Source organism: Nothoprocta perdicaria, unplaced genomic scaffold (assembly GCF_003342845.1).
Source record: "Nothoprocta perdicaria isolate Ctin4 unplaced genomic scaffold, notPer1 scaffold_45, whole genome shotgun sequence".
NCBI lineage: Eukaryota > Metazoa > Chordata > Aves > Tinamiformes > Tinamidae > Nothoprocta > Nothoprocta perdicaria.
The window spans coordinates 460633-477126 of record NW_020455699.1 but is presented as its reverse complement, the minus strand read 5'-3'; the positions used below and the strand labels follow the sequence as shown (position 1 = coordinate 477126).

At 37.5% G+C, this 16494-nt stretch overlaps 1 protein-coding gene across 1 annotated transcript in view; it reads right to left on the bottom strand.

Moving 5' to 3' along the window:
- Positions 1 to 14732, bottom strand: part of SNX24 (sorting nexin 24) — a gene marked incomplete at its 5' end in the record, with an annotated part of 71015 nt that extends 56283 nt beyond the window's left edge. The window contains 2 exon segments of the mRNA XM_026046579.1: positions 14593 to 14666; positions 14669 to 14732. Coding sequence (XP_025902364.1) covers positions 14593 to 14666; positions 14669 to 14732 — 138 coding nt within the window.
- Between the last annotated feature and the right edge of the window lie 1762 nt (positions 14733 to 16494).

Here is a 16494-nt window from a genome sequence, read left to right as displayed (position 1 = left end):
CCGGAGGGCTTCCGAAATCCTCCTCTTATTATACAAACATCTGATTTGCACCTAGAACACTGAAGTGTAATCATTTTTATCAAGAACGTGAAGCCTCGAGCAGATAYACCCAATAACTATCTTTGTTACCAGCTTCCACATGAGGCTCCGTCCCYGCCTTGCCAGCAGCTGCGCGAGCAGCGGGAGGGCAGCCGAGGCACGCGGGCAGTGGAGCCCGGTGCTGCCAGGAGGAGGTGAGAGTACAGCTGCCTGCTGCTGGACGCGACCGGCCGTGCCTTCAGACTGCTGCAGACTAGGGCTTTTTAAAAACAGATGCCATTTTACTAACACAATGCTTTTCTCTTTTGATTCACAACTTGTGCATTCTCCTTCTCATGTGCTGGCAAATACAGTTAAGATGAGTTGTGTACGCTGCATAGGAAGGATTAATCAACTCTAAACAAAAAGCCAAGTACTATCCTCCAACTAGGACGGCTTAAACGTTCATCTAGCTCCTTCATCTATCCATCATAGAAACAACTTCTCAAACACACCCAAAAAAAAGGTCTGGGACCTGTAAACTAGCTCGTGTTAAGATCGGAGCAGGAGTCTGCTCTACAGGGCAATACCCAGCAACCATAAAACAAAACACACAGACCAGTGCCGAGCGCTGCCTTCTTGTGCAATGCCAACAGCAGCTGATACAYCACTGGGATTATCAAGCATAACCAATCAACCCAAACAAGAATAAAAGTGCACATTTCAGCTAGCATTCACCCCTGTGGAAAATAACTATATTCTTCTAATTCTCCCTTATATTGTTGGTTTTAAAATTATTTTAAGCCACTTTATGATAAAATTCTTTATCCTCTATGTGTGTTTTTCGATCCTCTATGTGTGGAAAAAGTGTTTTTTCTTAATGCTTTTGAAGAGTATGTTATCACAACCAGAAAGTAGTCCCATTTTATATTACTCAGAAGAATATTTTCAACATTCACCTAATTTTCCAGTATTTCAATAGTTCCCAGTAGGCTTCAATTAGAACCCTACAAGTTAATCCCAAAAGGAAAGATTAAAATAAGATCTAACCTGTAAGTGGGTCGTTTAGAACATGGTGACTAGCGTCCTCCTCTAAAATAAAAAGCCTTTTTGAATGACGCATGACTGCAGTACGAGCAGCAATCATTTTGCTGCATGTTTGCGGAAAATGAAAAGTCCTGTCTGCAGCAATATCAAATCATTTATACACAGCAGACATCAGCTGTCATCTCTGCCTATTCCATCAGCTTCTTCCCCCACCCCTCACACTTCTCTCTTCAGTCTAGGTGAGCTGTCAAGTTTCTAGTTTCTGACGCGTATTTACATCATTCAATGATATCTGACAGTAGTGAAAGGCCACAGAAAACTGCTTATTGATCACAGCAAAACTAGTTGACGGAACAGATGAGGTTGTATCACAGAAATGCAGCCACACTCAGGTGATGACATTTTGCTCCCCAGTATACGAGCGCTTAATGGAATACAACTTCATTATATCATGCCACTAGTGCTTAAAGAATCGCACAGTTCTCATGAGTGTTTTGTCTATGCGGTGATGAGGACAATCTATTCGTACTGGTACCAATGTATTACTAACCCCATCTGCTTGTGAACACTTGCAAACTACCAGCCAATGTGTCCTGATGAATACACTAAGAGACACTGAAGACTCAATCTTGCCAAAATCTAATTGAGCTGACCTTTTAAAAAAAGATGGAATTACCATTTAGGGAGCCACATCTATTCAAGACTTAGTTCTGCAGAATTCTGGGTTGCTTAGTAAAGACATTTTAAATGGCCATTTTTATGCTTGGGACTGGTACAGTTTCCCAATGGAAGTGATAACCAATCATTATCATTTCATAGGTTGTTATATCAACTTGCATGAGAGTTTTTCAAACTGTATTGATTTAAATGCTACACATTGCTTGGGTACAGGTTGCCTACACAAATTCACCAACAGCTAAAACACCAGTGTTCTTCTTATCATTACTTCTGTCTTTTTGTCATATTATCTTAGCAAACAAAAAAATCATGTTAACATATACTCATTCTCTCCAAAGTAGACTATAAATACATAATTACAATATACAACCACTTTGCTAACACTCCCCACACAATCTAACAAGCCCAGCCACTAGCCTAAGTGAAAGAATTAAAGCAGTTTGAGCACAAAGTAGACTGCAACGACTCAGAAAAAATCAGGACATTACGGACAAGTACCTGCAAAATTTGAGCCCACAAAACTTCCAGAGGAAGGCAGAGAACAGCATGGACCTCAGAAGAACTCCCTTTCTGCAGCACACCTTCCAGCAAACAGAGGTAAGCTGGGCTTTGGTTTGAAGGAAAAAAAAAAAATCCAGTGGGCAAAAAGATGCCKAGAGCCCAAGAGCCTCTCTTCACAATGCGTAAGTGCTGCCCAGCCTTTCTAAGGTAAGGCTAGCATTCGGGCTTCAGATTCAAAACAAAACTACTGGCCACCTCAGACACTTGGAAAATTCYTTCCATTTTAAAAATGGAAAGCAATAAAAGACTCAGCTTGCAGGGAAGGCATTTTCTATTACTTGACTTCAACAAGCAGCGTGAGACCAAAGTTCAGCCTGCATCCAAGTCCTAAATAAATAGAGAAATATAAGCTTTCAAAATGCCAGACAGAGGCAAGTGAATAATATTTTAAAATAGAAGAATAAATCTGTCTGCTATTTCTTGGTAGAAACAACACTGTCTATCCTATACATGAAAGTGTAAGTGAAAAGATGACAGCAATGCTATATCATCTGTTCAGCTGCTGCATTGCAGAGGCTTTCTTCGTACTAAAAGAGTAACCAAAAGAAAAGCTTTCTGCACTCTCCAGCATTCTTCTAACGTGCCTAATGCAAGCAACCTACAAGAATTTTACTATGAGATTGTGAAGCGAATCTTTGGGTAGATTCAGATTTTTCCAGGAGACACTTAGCTAAGTTTGGATCAAATTTTGGGTGAAGAGCAAAGGATTCCCCCACTCTAATACAGCTTCCTTGTTTATTCTTAAAATACCTTAAAAAAGGCACTACAGTTTCTTGGCACAACAGTTACAAGATTGAATTTATTTTATTAACCCATGCAAAATATTTTTTCTATTTGATTTTTTATTCTCAGAAGCAAATAAGATGATCCTATCAAAATCGAGGAACTCCAGTGTGCACCAGTCACCTTCGACTGGAAACTTCAGCTCAGAAGTTGATATTTGCAACAGTCACAGAAAAATGAAAATAAGGAGTTAATCAAGTTACCAGCTGGCTTTTAAATACCTCTTCCATCGTTTTCCAGTCATCTCTGTCTATACTTAGGGGTAACTTTGTCATCTTAGATACTATGTTTAGCTTTTAGCATTTGCTTGTACATTCACAAAAACATACACGTACAGACCAAAGGGGAAAAAGTACGATAAAAAAAAAAAAGTCACACATTCAATGTATGTAATGCCAAATGTCTGTAAACTCTCTATAATCTTGTAGTTAGCAGGAGGGGAAGAGGAAGCATTCCAGACAATGGACAGCATAAATACGATGCTCTTTTATTTTTATTTAAGAAGCTTATTTTAGCAGTTACTTTTTTTAAAACAATGAAAAGAAAGATTTTCTGCATTTCTGTCATAGAGTCTTTTTACCACATAAGCTTTTATTCATAAGAATTCAAAATTACCAAGAATATCTTTAGACAAGAAGTTATAGACAAGTTACATTTTGTCCTTTCCAAGCCTGTTCTTGCACTTTGTGCTTAGACAGAAAACAGGAAATTCTCTTCATCTCAGTCATCTGATACACATAAATATCTGGGCTCAAAGCCTTGACACTGATGATTGTGGTAATTCATAACYGATTAGCGAAAAAATAAAAACTCCAAACTAAAGTGAACCTACTTTTAAATCCGTCCTGGATCTAGGACTGTTTGCCCCTTCCTGAGTACAAAGCAGCCACCCAAAGCACAGAACATCTCTCCTCATTCAGTAAAGTTAACTAGAGTCAGTCTAAAACTCAAATGTTATTCAGTACTAATTATTCCCCTACTTTGCTGGACATACCTAGGAGTTATTTCTCACAGGAAAAGAATATACATATTTCCATTGAAATATATAAGGGATAGGAAGCACAGAAAGGGAAGTAAGCAGGCTGGAAGCAGAGACTGTATGATAGGCAGTTGTATGGCTACATAACAAATTTGAAAGTGAAGTACAATAAAGATACTTTCCTACTTCAATTTCTTGCTAATATACAGTGATTGATACATCTCTTAATATTATTACATAAATCCTTTTGTTTTCAACTTTTATTTTCCCAAAACAATTATCAACCTTTTTAATTGACTACAGCAAGCTATAATAAAAATGACTTGTTCGCATTTAGGGACATTATTTTAATATTCCTTTATTTCATTACAGGAAAGCATGCATCACAGGCATTGTTTCTGTTTTAGAAGAGACAAAAGACTTTTGTTATCCTTGTGAATGATTCACAGAAAACCTACATCACTTCATTTGACTTCAAAAGAACATAGACTGACTCTTTATGACGGGGATATATGAACTGCGTAAATGCCCATGCCATTGCTCAAAGCATGCCTGTAGCAGTATCATCATTTCTTTCCAGACAGGCACACTAGCAGAAGCAATGACTTTTCTGTTTTCCTAGCTGAACTCCATGGAGTTTAAGTCAAAGTCAAAAGAAAAACTAATGCTTGAATTCATTATGCATCAGAGACCTCTTACTTTGTCAGTGGAAAAGCATAAATTTTAGTGCCATGGGCTGTTGTCTCATAAAAGGATTACAAAAATACAAGTACTTAACACTTCTTTAAAAAGGAATCCTAAAAGATTAAGGAAGACAAATACACGCAGTTACGAATACTGACAATGTGATCTACCTTCTCACATTAATTTATGATTCTCTCCAGTGTCTTGAATCCCAAAGCATGAGTTGTTACAACCTGTACCACAAACCAGRTCTTTGCCTTTGGAAAGGTGTCCTGCAGGACAACTCCCTTGAGCTGGGGCCCAAAGGAACCTAATGCTGGAGGGTCCCATGCCTGGCTSCCGGATAGAAGATGTGGGACAAAGCTACAGCGCCCTCCTATGCTTCATATTGCTCCCTCCTCCAGCTTCAATCTTCCTACTGTGCTCCTTGGCAAAACCATTAATTTGTTTCTTATACAGAGTTCAGTGTACAACTAATAACCCATAAAATCAGTAGGAGGTTCAGTACTGTAAGATGTAACAAGACTTTTCCTCCTCCCTTTAGTGGCTTCAGTGATTGCCATCTCTCAACCATGATATGGTAAGATATGCTAAGTTTTAAATGACCAAAATGACTCATACTTCAGATAGAGGGAAGAAAGTAAAGCTGCAATTTACTTAACTAAAACAAATTCACTGGCGACTGGGAGCACAGACATTAGAAAGAGGAAAAGCAAATACTTTCAAGCTGCTTTAGGCATACCTAAACAGAAACTGAAGTATTTTGTTATTTTGTTATTTTGTTATTTTGGTATTTTGTTTAGACATACCCAAACAGAAACTGAGGTATAATTGTATTCAAGTAACATCACTGAAAAGATGCTTGTAACATTTTGTTATTGGATTGCTAAAGTTGATATTCCATTCCAATCAAATTTTTATTAGATACTTGAAAACATTTCTGTGCTCAAGAATWCTTAAAAGCATTTCCTATGCTTTTTAGAACACTTTATCAAACAGATAAAGACTYGCGAAAAGATAGATGTTCTTCCACTCCTTGTTTTTGTCCCTCACTACCATAGAACTTTTTAACAAAAAGACAATTTCAAAAAGGAAGAAACAAAGATCTTCTTCACTCTAATGCACAAATATACAACTAAAATTTCAACCAATTYAGATGTATTAAAAAAATAGAGATGCACCCTTGTGCAGATCTTTGATTCTACTCTCAGAGTACGTGCAGAAGTGATCAGAACAAGTTTTCTTATACTGCCTGTGAATCGTTAAGCAAATCCCAGTAGACACAGAAAAATAAGCAAAGCTGTTGCCTCCTATCTTATCACCGCCTCTTTCTGCTCCCRTCTGCTGTTACATCAGGGAGTACTGCAGGAACTAACCAGTTTCTAGGCAGTATCTGAGGGAAAAAGTATTAATACTACGCTTGGAGAGAAAAGAAAATTATGCTTCTACTCTCAGTTTCAGCTGACTTGATATGGTTCTCCATGACTTTTTAAATAAAATTGCCAGATTTCAATAACTTGCTTGAATTAGAATCTACACTCTTAGCTCCTGGATCTCAGAGAGGACACCAGGCTAGGCACAGACTTTGCCATGGTTTTCCTGGCAAACAGGAGGAACCTGTCCACAGATCATTTTAGATGAAGGTATTTACTGGTTTCAATATATTCCTAAATAAGGTTTAAGATGTGCATGGGAACTCCAGAAAGCACAAACGCAGCACAAAGCAACACACACACACACAGAAGTTACTGTACTAGATGGGGAAGAAAAGATCATCTGAAGGATAAGCAAAAAAACAGCCTAGCTAATTACGTCCAATTAGTGCAATGTATGAAATTGTAATCATTATGAAATCTACATGCCCAAAATATTACCAACAACTCTCAGTCTTTGTATCGCCTTCAAAACTGGGTAAACGCACCCTTTATGAAAAAGATATGTATGTTTGCACATTTTCACCTTTAAAAAGAAAATATTTAAAATACTTACCTACAAGATGGGGGGAAGGGAAAGACTTTCAATATTACCATAACAGAAAAACTGTGGAAACAGATGGTTCTTTTATATTGGTTAGAATTCACCTCATTGATTATCAGCTAGCTGCACTTTTAACTACCCGACTTAAAGGCACAGAATAGATTAAACTCACTCAAAAGATATGCATTTTAAAAGCAAAAATATACGTGCTGTGTTTTCACTGGACTTGTAAGAACTGTTTTACTTTTTGAGCGAGATGGAAGAAGGCATCACTAAAGCACTTAGGCAGTCTGTTCCCTGTCTCACCAACCTTCTCATCTTCTCTTCAGCCATGAGACATTTTGCTGTGGTTAGGCATGGAAATAGGGCAGCTCCAACAAGAGCCACTAACCAGTCCCTCAGTGTTTCAGCAGGATTTGAGGGATGGCTCACTCAAAGCCAGACCCTCCCAGAACTGTACCAAGCCAGGCATCCAGCCTCTGGCACAGCCACATTTTGCAGGTAGTTTATAAAACTTTATTACCTTTGCTTGGCACAGACACTCCCTACTCCAAGAGAAGAACATAAAAAATAATGAATATACTTCTCTCTAAGATGTCCTATTTAAGTGTGTTAAAACATTTAATAATAAAATGCCGTACTCGGTTCCTAAATTCCATGCCCACAGTGACCCCTACTGGTCTGCCAGGCATCCGAACAAAGCTGAATCTCTTCACGCAATGAACTTGAGCTAACTCATGTCCTGTCACCTGTATCCAGGATTTTTTCAGATACAAACTTTCCCTGCTTTATTCAAGCTACACAATGATTGACACTAAGGAGTCATTAGAGGTAGCAGAACCTCAGTGATCTCTTTGGGCTTGCAACAAACCGACATCTTTGGCCAAGGGCCACAATACTATGAAAATTTTAAATTTCTCCAAGAGCTTTTCTTAAACAACACCAGGAGAAATAAACTTCAGTCTATTATAGTTTTCAAATTCCTACTTAACAAGAATAACAATTACTAAAATAAGTAAGCCCCAGTAAGCCAGATGAAGCTTGGTAGTGTTTGTGTTATACATTAAAAAAAGTCACAGGAGTGTCTATTTATCTAAATATGATTTAGTCTAACACACAAGTAATTAGTAAGTCAAGTGACCAACAATGTGCTCTGTAATACTCATACCTTTCATCTATTACATTATCCTATTAACTTTAAAACTACTAAATAACTGCAAGACAGTTCAAGATTTTAACACATTAATATAAGAGTACACTCAGGGATTAATAAAGAAAAAGAATATGACTAATCATCTGGAGTACTGAATGCTCCCCTATTTTATAGGTATGCACACACACACGCACCTACACGTGTGTGCTTTTATATAAAAATCTGTATCCAACCAGGATCAATAAAAATGAGAAAACAGTGATGCTTATATGCTAAGTGTATTCTAAGGGCATTTCTTCAACCATCAAGCTTTTAAATAGCACACACAAAATTACAGGGTAAAAGTGTGCAGGACACGGAGCAAATGAAAAGGACATTTGCCTTGGATTTCATTTTGACCAGGATTAATTACAAGAAACTAGTAACAGAAAGCAGTACTGTTTTCAATTTCAAAGTAAATCTTTGCTTAAAAAGCTTAAGTAACAGAACARAAACTCAGCCTCTTCTCTCTGCTGTAAAATTCCTGAAAAATTAAAGAATATTCTCTAGTCACAGCCAGTATACACTATGTCTAAACCAAGTGAGACCTGTGCTAACACTGTGCTTGTTCATAGCAGGAGTCTGTAAATAGCCTAATCAGCTCCATGTATTTAAGAGCAGCTAAACAAAGGCAGAGTCTGGACCTCTGATCTTCACAGTGGTCACAAGCAGTTTTGCCTACAGGCTGCCGCAGAACTTCTGACCATGAGTCAAAGATGTTGCAGTACAGTAGAGAGTTATTTTCAAAATGCATTCAACCAGTTCTAACTTAGCACATCAAATCCCTAGAGTCTTCAACAGGAGCTCAACATTTTATATAGTTTTTATTTTTGGGAGCTGTAGTTAAATATTTACGATGTTACACAAAGGAGAATAAGAGAAAAAACAATGACATGCTATAAAACATTTAAGAAGCCTGTAACTCAACATTTCTTTTCAAAATTATACAATGAACTTTGCTATTGTTTTCACCGAAATACACAAAGTACTGCAACATTCACTGTAGAAGTGCAATTTTAGTCTTTGTAAAAAAAAAACGTTGCAAAACACTGCTGAGGTTAGAAGTCAAAAACTTTTTGACTTTACAAAATTAGGGAAATAAAGTAGTCAGTGCACAAGTCACTCCCTTAACACTTAGTACCTTGGGGATAATCAAATACTTGTTTTTCAGAAGTATCCTAAGGTCTGGTGGGCTGACTCACATCTGACCCCTGGCCTTTTAAATGCCGTCTAAATCCTTAGTTGAGTCAATTACTAACTTTCTTATGGAAAATTCTTCTTTTGCTCCTTCATCAGATGATCCCCAGACTGCACAAAAATGAACATTATAGTACAAGTTGGTAACATTACTGTCCTACTCCTTAATGTGGGAAATAAAGCACTGAAAAAGTTTTATTCAAAACATCTGCTCATTCCACACACGCAACTTTCAATACTCATCACAAAGCCTGGCAGAAAGCTTTTCTACGATATGACTCAGCAAACTTGAGCCATTCAACTCAAAATGTCTGAGAGTACATTTCTTCACCAGAAATGCTGTCCTGTGTCACAAGAGGTCTCTGGGGACATGGACATCATGGTAGGTTACCATGTTCTCAGGGCACTTACTCTCTTCTGATGCCTTAGCACATCCCAAACTACTCTACGATGTCGAAAATCCCCTCTCCACATGCGGCTGGAGAGTCTCTGTGCAAAATGAACTCTCAGACAAAAGCCACTTGCATGGAGTAGGTGCAAGTCAGTAACAGTAGCTAAGGCTTCAGTCTCCTGATAAACCTCTCCAAGTAAGGCTGTACTGAGATTAAACTTAAGGAAAATATTTATATTTAATCATTCTAGTTAAGTCTTGGCTTGATCCAGAATTGGTGCCTCCAAAAGGCCAACGGTTAGAGGCTGTCAGCTACTAAGTAAAGTTATCTACCTACTAACTTGCCTTCCAGAGGGACTGATATATTGGTCCCCAATATCTTATTGAAATCTGTTGCAAATATGTCAATGGAATTGTATTTCACTATCCACAAACTAGAAACTGAGAGCTACCACAGTGCATGAGGTAAAAAGCAGACTTTTGACAAGCTGAATCAATACTGAATATGTAAGAAACAGGTTAAAAAATAAAAACATGTACTTGATAATCCCTTATCTAAAGCAAGATTTGATGGTATCTACAGTAAATTTTGCAGACAAAGGTAGTAACATGGCACCAGCTGCTGCCCTACCAATCCTTCTGAAATGCTCTTCCCTTCTTCAAAATACAGTTCTCTGATCAGCTCCTGATGCAGTATGCAATAACTGACACAGCCTCTGTGGTCTACGTTCTGTGATTTCTGTAATTTGTAAACTTGAAATGCCTTCCAGCTTCCCAAGTCCTTATAGTCTATCTTCATGCCTCTTCAGACGTGCCAGCATTCAAGCAGGATACATCTGTCCTTCTAAGATGCTAACACTAGCAGAAAGGCTGACACATGGCTTTTTCCTTCCCTATTATCCTACTTGTCTCCTTTTATAGGAGACAGATGAGGATGCAGAGCTGGACTAGGGTTGGAAAACTGAGGCACTGATCAGGCAGTGTCCATAGTCACTCCTGTCCCTGAATTGCTTTCCACTTCACAGGTAAAACCCACCAATCCAGGCACCTCCCTAAGCCAGCCATTTAGTAATCTAAATGTTTAGGGAGCACACATTTTACAGCAGCAGTTACAAACAGGAAGAGGTGTAGGTAGGTGATTGTGGCACTGGATTTTCTTAATTTCTAGTTTGCCTTACAGATAGAATGTTTTCCCCAGTGTGTTGAACCYCTCTATGGGCATTGTCACTATGTGTATGTATAGTTACGGAAACATAGACAAATTCTTCTCTGTTGCTCTTTGCAAGAGTGTAGACAAGGAATATGCTGAATACAAACGCTTTACTGAACAGTATTAGCGGTGTTTAACAAGAAAAAGTAATCTGATACTACATCAGTCTGCTCCAAGGACTGCTCTTACCTCAAAACTTAAAATTCCTTGGGACAGGAAAGAAGATCTCGGGAAGAGAAGGAGCTTGCAAAAGGTCCTGGGCAAACTAAAGAAAGGATGATCAATGTTGAGACTACAAATTACACAAGAACCATCAACTCAGAAAGAACTAGGACATCAATGTAATGGTGAACTACTGACAGCAAGGAGTATAACACAAAAAAAGAGGTTTAGAAAGACTTTGTTGTGGCCTGGCTAATTGGACTTTCACAGCCTTTGCTTACACATTTTCTGCATATGCTGCAGTCCTTTTGCTTTGCCAGTGCTGATTGACCCAATAACCTGCTCAGGTCTATTGTAGGGAATTTTCTAGCTCAATCTACTGTCTCCAGGCAAGATGAACCTTGGACAGAAACACTGGAGACAAACAGCTAAGCCCTGCAAAGACAAACATTTTGCATCCAATGCCTGAAAGTTATTTCCATGCTGCAGTATCTTTATGATTCAAAACCAATCCTTAAGAACATTTAGCATATCTCTTGTTTCTTCTGGTAGACAGGACAAGAAATTGCAAGCATAACTGTACATCACTTCTAATCTACAGATTGATTGCTTCTTCTCTGCAACAGCCTTTACTTCGGATTTTTACAAAATTCCTGTTCAGCATTTTCCTTTTTAGATTTAAACAAACCCCAGTTTGTTCTGCACTTCTAAAAGATCGTAATGCACCTAGAAAGCAGTGTTATATTTTCACCTACTCTGCTGTAACCTGTAGACAATCTTTCCAACTAGCCTGTGGATTTTTTTTCTTCCTGAAATATCTAAAATTGGACATGGCCCTCTAGCTTAGGTTATGCTCCAGTTGGCACTGGTAAGGAATGCTTCTTCTCTCTTGCCCTTTGCATTCTAGATGTAGATTTGTCTTTTTCGCAACAGCATGATGTTAGTGACCCATGGTCAGCATGTGACCCATGGGTCAGTTTGTGACGCATAATAAATCCCAGGTCCTTTCAGGAAGTATTGCTACCTAATCAGTTGGATCTTTTTCTGTGCAGCTGATTATTTTTGCTTAGTGTTAACACCAAGTGTAAGCTCCTACTGAATTCCACAAYGTTTTCCTTTTTTAAAAATAGTATTTCCAACTCACCAAGCTCATTTTTAATTCTGCTCTTGTTCTCTAGCACACTCACAGTCACTTTCACCTTGGCATTGACGGCAAATTTAAATAAGCACACTCTATTCCATCATTCAGGTCATTAAAACATTGACTCATACGAGACCTCAAAAAGACCTTTCTGCAATGCTAGCCTATAAATCCTTGCATTGCTCATGTATGCATGGCTTTCCAGATGTGCCCTGTTGCCCACATGTGTGCATGTACACACCTACATTCCGCCTCTATCTGAATATTACAAGACGGCATTGATTCAAGTAATTACTTGAGTTTAGTACTCAGTTAGTTGTTAGCCATTTAGCCTGTTTATAACAAAAGCAAAATTTATAACTGTAAACAGCATCTGCATGAGAATCAACTACTTTGTACATATAAATGACAGCATATTTTAACTAGAAAATACAGCAGAGCTATTTTATTGATGCAAGTATAAGACATCAGCCATCAAATGGCAAAATTTAACATGGTTTTAATAATGCAAGTTACAAAAATGCACCAAAAAAGTGACCAAAAATAAAATTAAAACATATTTAAAAGAGTTCATCTATCTTCACCTATAAKTTTTTTTTTGTTAATTTGATATTGAACAGCGAAGTCTGATCCCAATACAGAGTTTCCTGGAGGATTTATACAACGCAAAGCATAAAAATATATTTAGAGCAGAATGAGAAAGAAAATATGCAAGCTCATTTTAATATTTTGCTTAGCTAAGGAAAACTGCTAAGCAAATATGGAAGATGAAGAGGGAAAGAAACTGACAGAACCCGCGCTGACTTGCTAGCGGGGTGCTCAGAGTTACACTGCTGTCTGAAATTCCCCAGATAAAGGTAAAAAGAAATGGTTTTCTGCTCAAGCATTTTTATAAATCCCTCAGAGATACCATAAATATTAATAAGAACATTTTTAAAGCAGTCAGTTAAATATTTAAGCAAAAGCATGTTCACCACACCAATGTAGAACAATTGAGTAAAAACCTGCTCTTCTTTCCACTCTCTGGACAAATCCTTGTTAACCCAAACTAACAYGTTCAAAATTACAACATTCAGTGATCTGGCAGTTTTTAAGAACAGATTACTGACATGATTTTGAATGTTGCCTAGATGAAATCACTAACATTAGCACCTTTGCTAATTGATTGGTGTCAGCAGAATTCAGGGGAGCTATCCTGCAGGCTCCAACACCAAAGCAGTAATCAATTAAGGAAGTCAGATGGGGGGGGGGGGGAAGCAAAGATCAGAGTTGTCAATGGCAAAATAATCTCTATGGCGTCAAAAGAGAATAAAAAATATGCCATATGCTTATTCAGCCATTCCCAAATAACTATCTAATCAAATCCAATGAAGTAACTCTTCATAAATCTATATTCTAGAGAATATTTATAGTTGTACTAGCTTTTCTCTCTTTTACAGTATTGAGGTGCACAACTGTTAAAAATACTGGAATTTTAGGTACAGAATACTAATTACCAAATATCTAGCAGAGACTTAAATACCAACTCATAAAAGTGACATGCTTAGACTCATGAAGTTACTTCATATTTTATATATCTCTTACTGAAGAGTTTCTCTTTTTAGTAAGGGAAACAATGCCACTGATCTGCTTTCATACATCGCACCTGTAAACAACTACTAAGCATGAATAATGACGCTTTGTTAAACAGGGAAGCTCGTGAACTTTCCAGTTTGCAAAGACTATTGCTAACGCAGCAGGGTGCTGAGTAGGGGGTGTTAAATATCACTCAAATAGGGTTCTTACTTCCCCATACTCTTTGTTTGGCTATCACCATCATGAGGGCCTCTACCACATTACATGCCACAGAAAGCTACCTGACACAATCTGCAGTGCATTCTTTACCTTCCACAAGCCAACCATCAGAATCTATTAAAATTACTTTACGCTGATAGCGCTAGAGACATGACAAATCACAGGCCAAGAGTCAGATACCAAAGAATGTGTCTCAGGGCTTTGGGGCCAGGCCCATTTGCAAGCAAATGATACTGTGCGGAGCTGGCATGCTCAGTGCATGACAAACTGATGCAATTTCAGTACTGTCGCAGGAGCCGGGCGAGATCTCTCTGATGCCRGCTACGGGGAGTGTACGGAATTGTGCAGAGTTCCCAGATTTGAATCACTGGGGGCTGAGAGGGCTTCACTTGACAAGCCACAAATAATTACACCACCCTCTTGCTATTGTACTCTATTATTTTGCAGCCCTTATCTCTAGGTTCTGAGCACTCATGAACAAGCAAGGTCACTTCTATTTTGACCACGATGCAACAAAACATTGTTCTTTTGTGATATGATAAAACACAGCCGTGCAGACTAAACATTTTTATCAGGTCCATTTTCCACTTTTATTAGCAATAACAACTTTAGGAGCTTGTTAGTAGAAGAGTCGAGGTTGGAAATAACCATGCAGGCAAGTTCATGAGCTTTTCACTTAAGAGTGTGATACAGCTATCTCGTTATTGTAAAAACTCATTTGAGAAATGGGGCATTAAGTTCTTAGCCCTTAACAGATAACAGTTATATCTGTGATTACTTTAAGCAGGTTTTTACCCCCTTTCAAATCAGCGATTTTTGACAATTTATTTAGCGAGTAGCAAAAAATAGTTTGAATGTGCAGCATGTTGCCAGTATTTTCCCAGACACCAAATCTTCTCAAAGACTACAGTAGCTGCATTTTTAAAACCATTTCACAAAGTGTATTATTCAAACCTCTAAGCAGCTAGGTAAGCTCTGTTCTGTTAGCCACTGAATGAAAAGAAAAAAAAAAAAAAGTGATTATATCACATTAAAAAGTAGCAAAAGAATCAGAGCTCATTTTCATAGTTTAAGAAAACAAGATTTAATAATCATTTCGTCATTTCAGACTGCTTCTGATTCCCATTAATGTATTCTCTGTATGCTTATTTTCCATATAACTGTATAACAACTTGCTGTTAAAGGATCAAAAGGCAAGAAAACGTTAAAGGATTTTTCTTAGCTGGAAGTACTGAGCTAGGCATATATTACCTCATTTTGTCTCTTGTTCAGATCAACAGAACAGTCCCATTTAAGAGGAGGAGAGAGCTCCTATCCACACTAACACTCCTAACAAGTTGCTACCAAGTTACCTGTTTAATAAAACATCTCTAAACATATTCCTTCCCTCTTCCTAACTCACACCAAGAATTTATTGCAGAAGTCAGATATCACAACGCCTCTGCCAAGGGAAGGCAAAACTTGAAACTACTCAAGGAACAGATTTTGATGTGGAGGCAAAATACGGAAGCAAAAAATACAGCACATTCTGCAATACTTGCGAAACTACTTGAGCTTTACAATTTCTGTGTCAAACAGGAATTTTAAAACACTCACAGGAAACAGCGTGAAAAATGGCCTATGCTATTGCCACACATTCACATTGTGAGTGATGAGCAAAATGAAAAGGCTTTGGTATTTTCTACTCAACATCAAAAATATACCATTGAACTTATTGTCTTTTCTATTTCCATCATGATGACACAGAATGTGAAATAATGCTCATATGTTTTAGAGACATAAAAGATCTTTAAATTCTACTTTTAAATTTCTCTAACATACTTGTAAGAACAAAACAAATTTCAGTCAGTGTGTGTCATCCTAGGATATAATTTTTCTTAGAATGTGGAAGAAATCAGAGAAAATAATAGGAAAATATATTTTCGGATTCTTTAATGATAGTCTTCAAACTTGTACTACTGTTTTCTTTGAGTAGCCTCTTTTTCATACCTTTAAACCAATGTAGATATTTTTATAACATTCCACGACACTATTATAAATCTATTAGAGAACAATTAAACAATTAAATCTATTAATCAACAACTAGAATGAGCATATAGTTCTTATATTTCCATCTCAGAGGAAAAAGAAAGTTATAATGTAATTAGCCTGACTACAAGGAAAAACATGGGAAGAGGCTTGATTACTAAACAAAAAGGGTAAGGAAGGGAATCCAAATGTAAAGAAACAGCCTTGTGCAAGACTGSAAGCAAACTCCAGTCAGCTGAGGTGCATTTGACCACTTTTCATAAAAGCAGCACRCTGCAATCAATGCAAATTTGTTGCTGGGCAATTGATTGTTTCACCACATAATCAAGATTCTTAATTTGGCCTTATGTAAGAGACRATGGGAAAGCTTCGTATTTCATCGTATTTCATTATTTTCCAATTGGAGGAGACTGCCCTGTAGGAATACTTTCCTGCCCTAGTTTGTAAAACAGAATCCATTTTTCAAAAGAGCATCAAACACGGCAGGGACGATGAGTATAAAAAAAATTAAATAAATAAAATAATAAAGATAAATGAATAATTCTTATCTGAGTTTTCAAGTGCTCTAGCAAGAGAAAAGACTATCATAGCAGTCTTACTCTAATTTCATTATACTAAATAATATAGTAGTCAAACAATGATAATAGAGTTA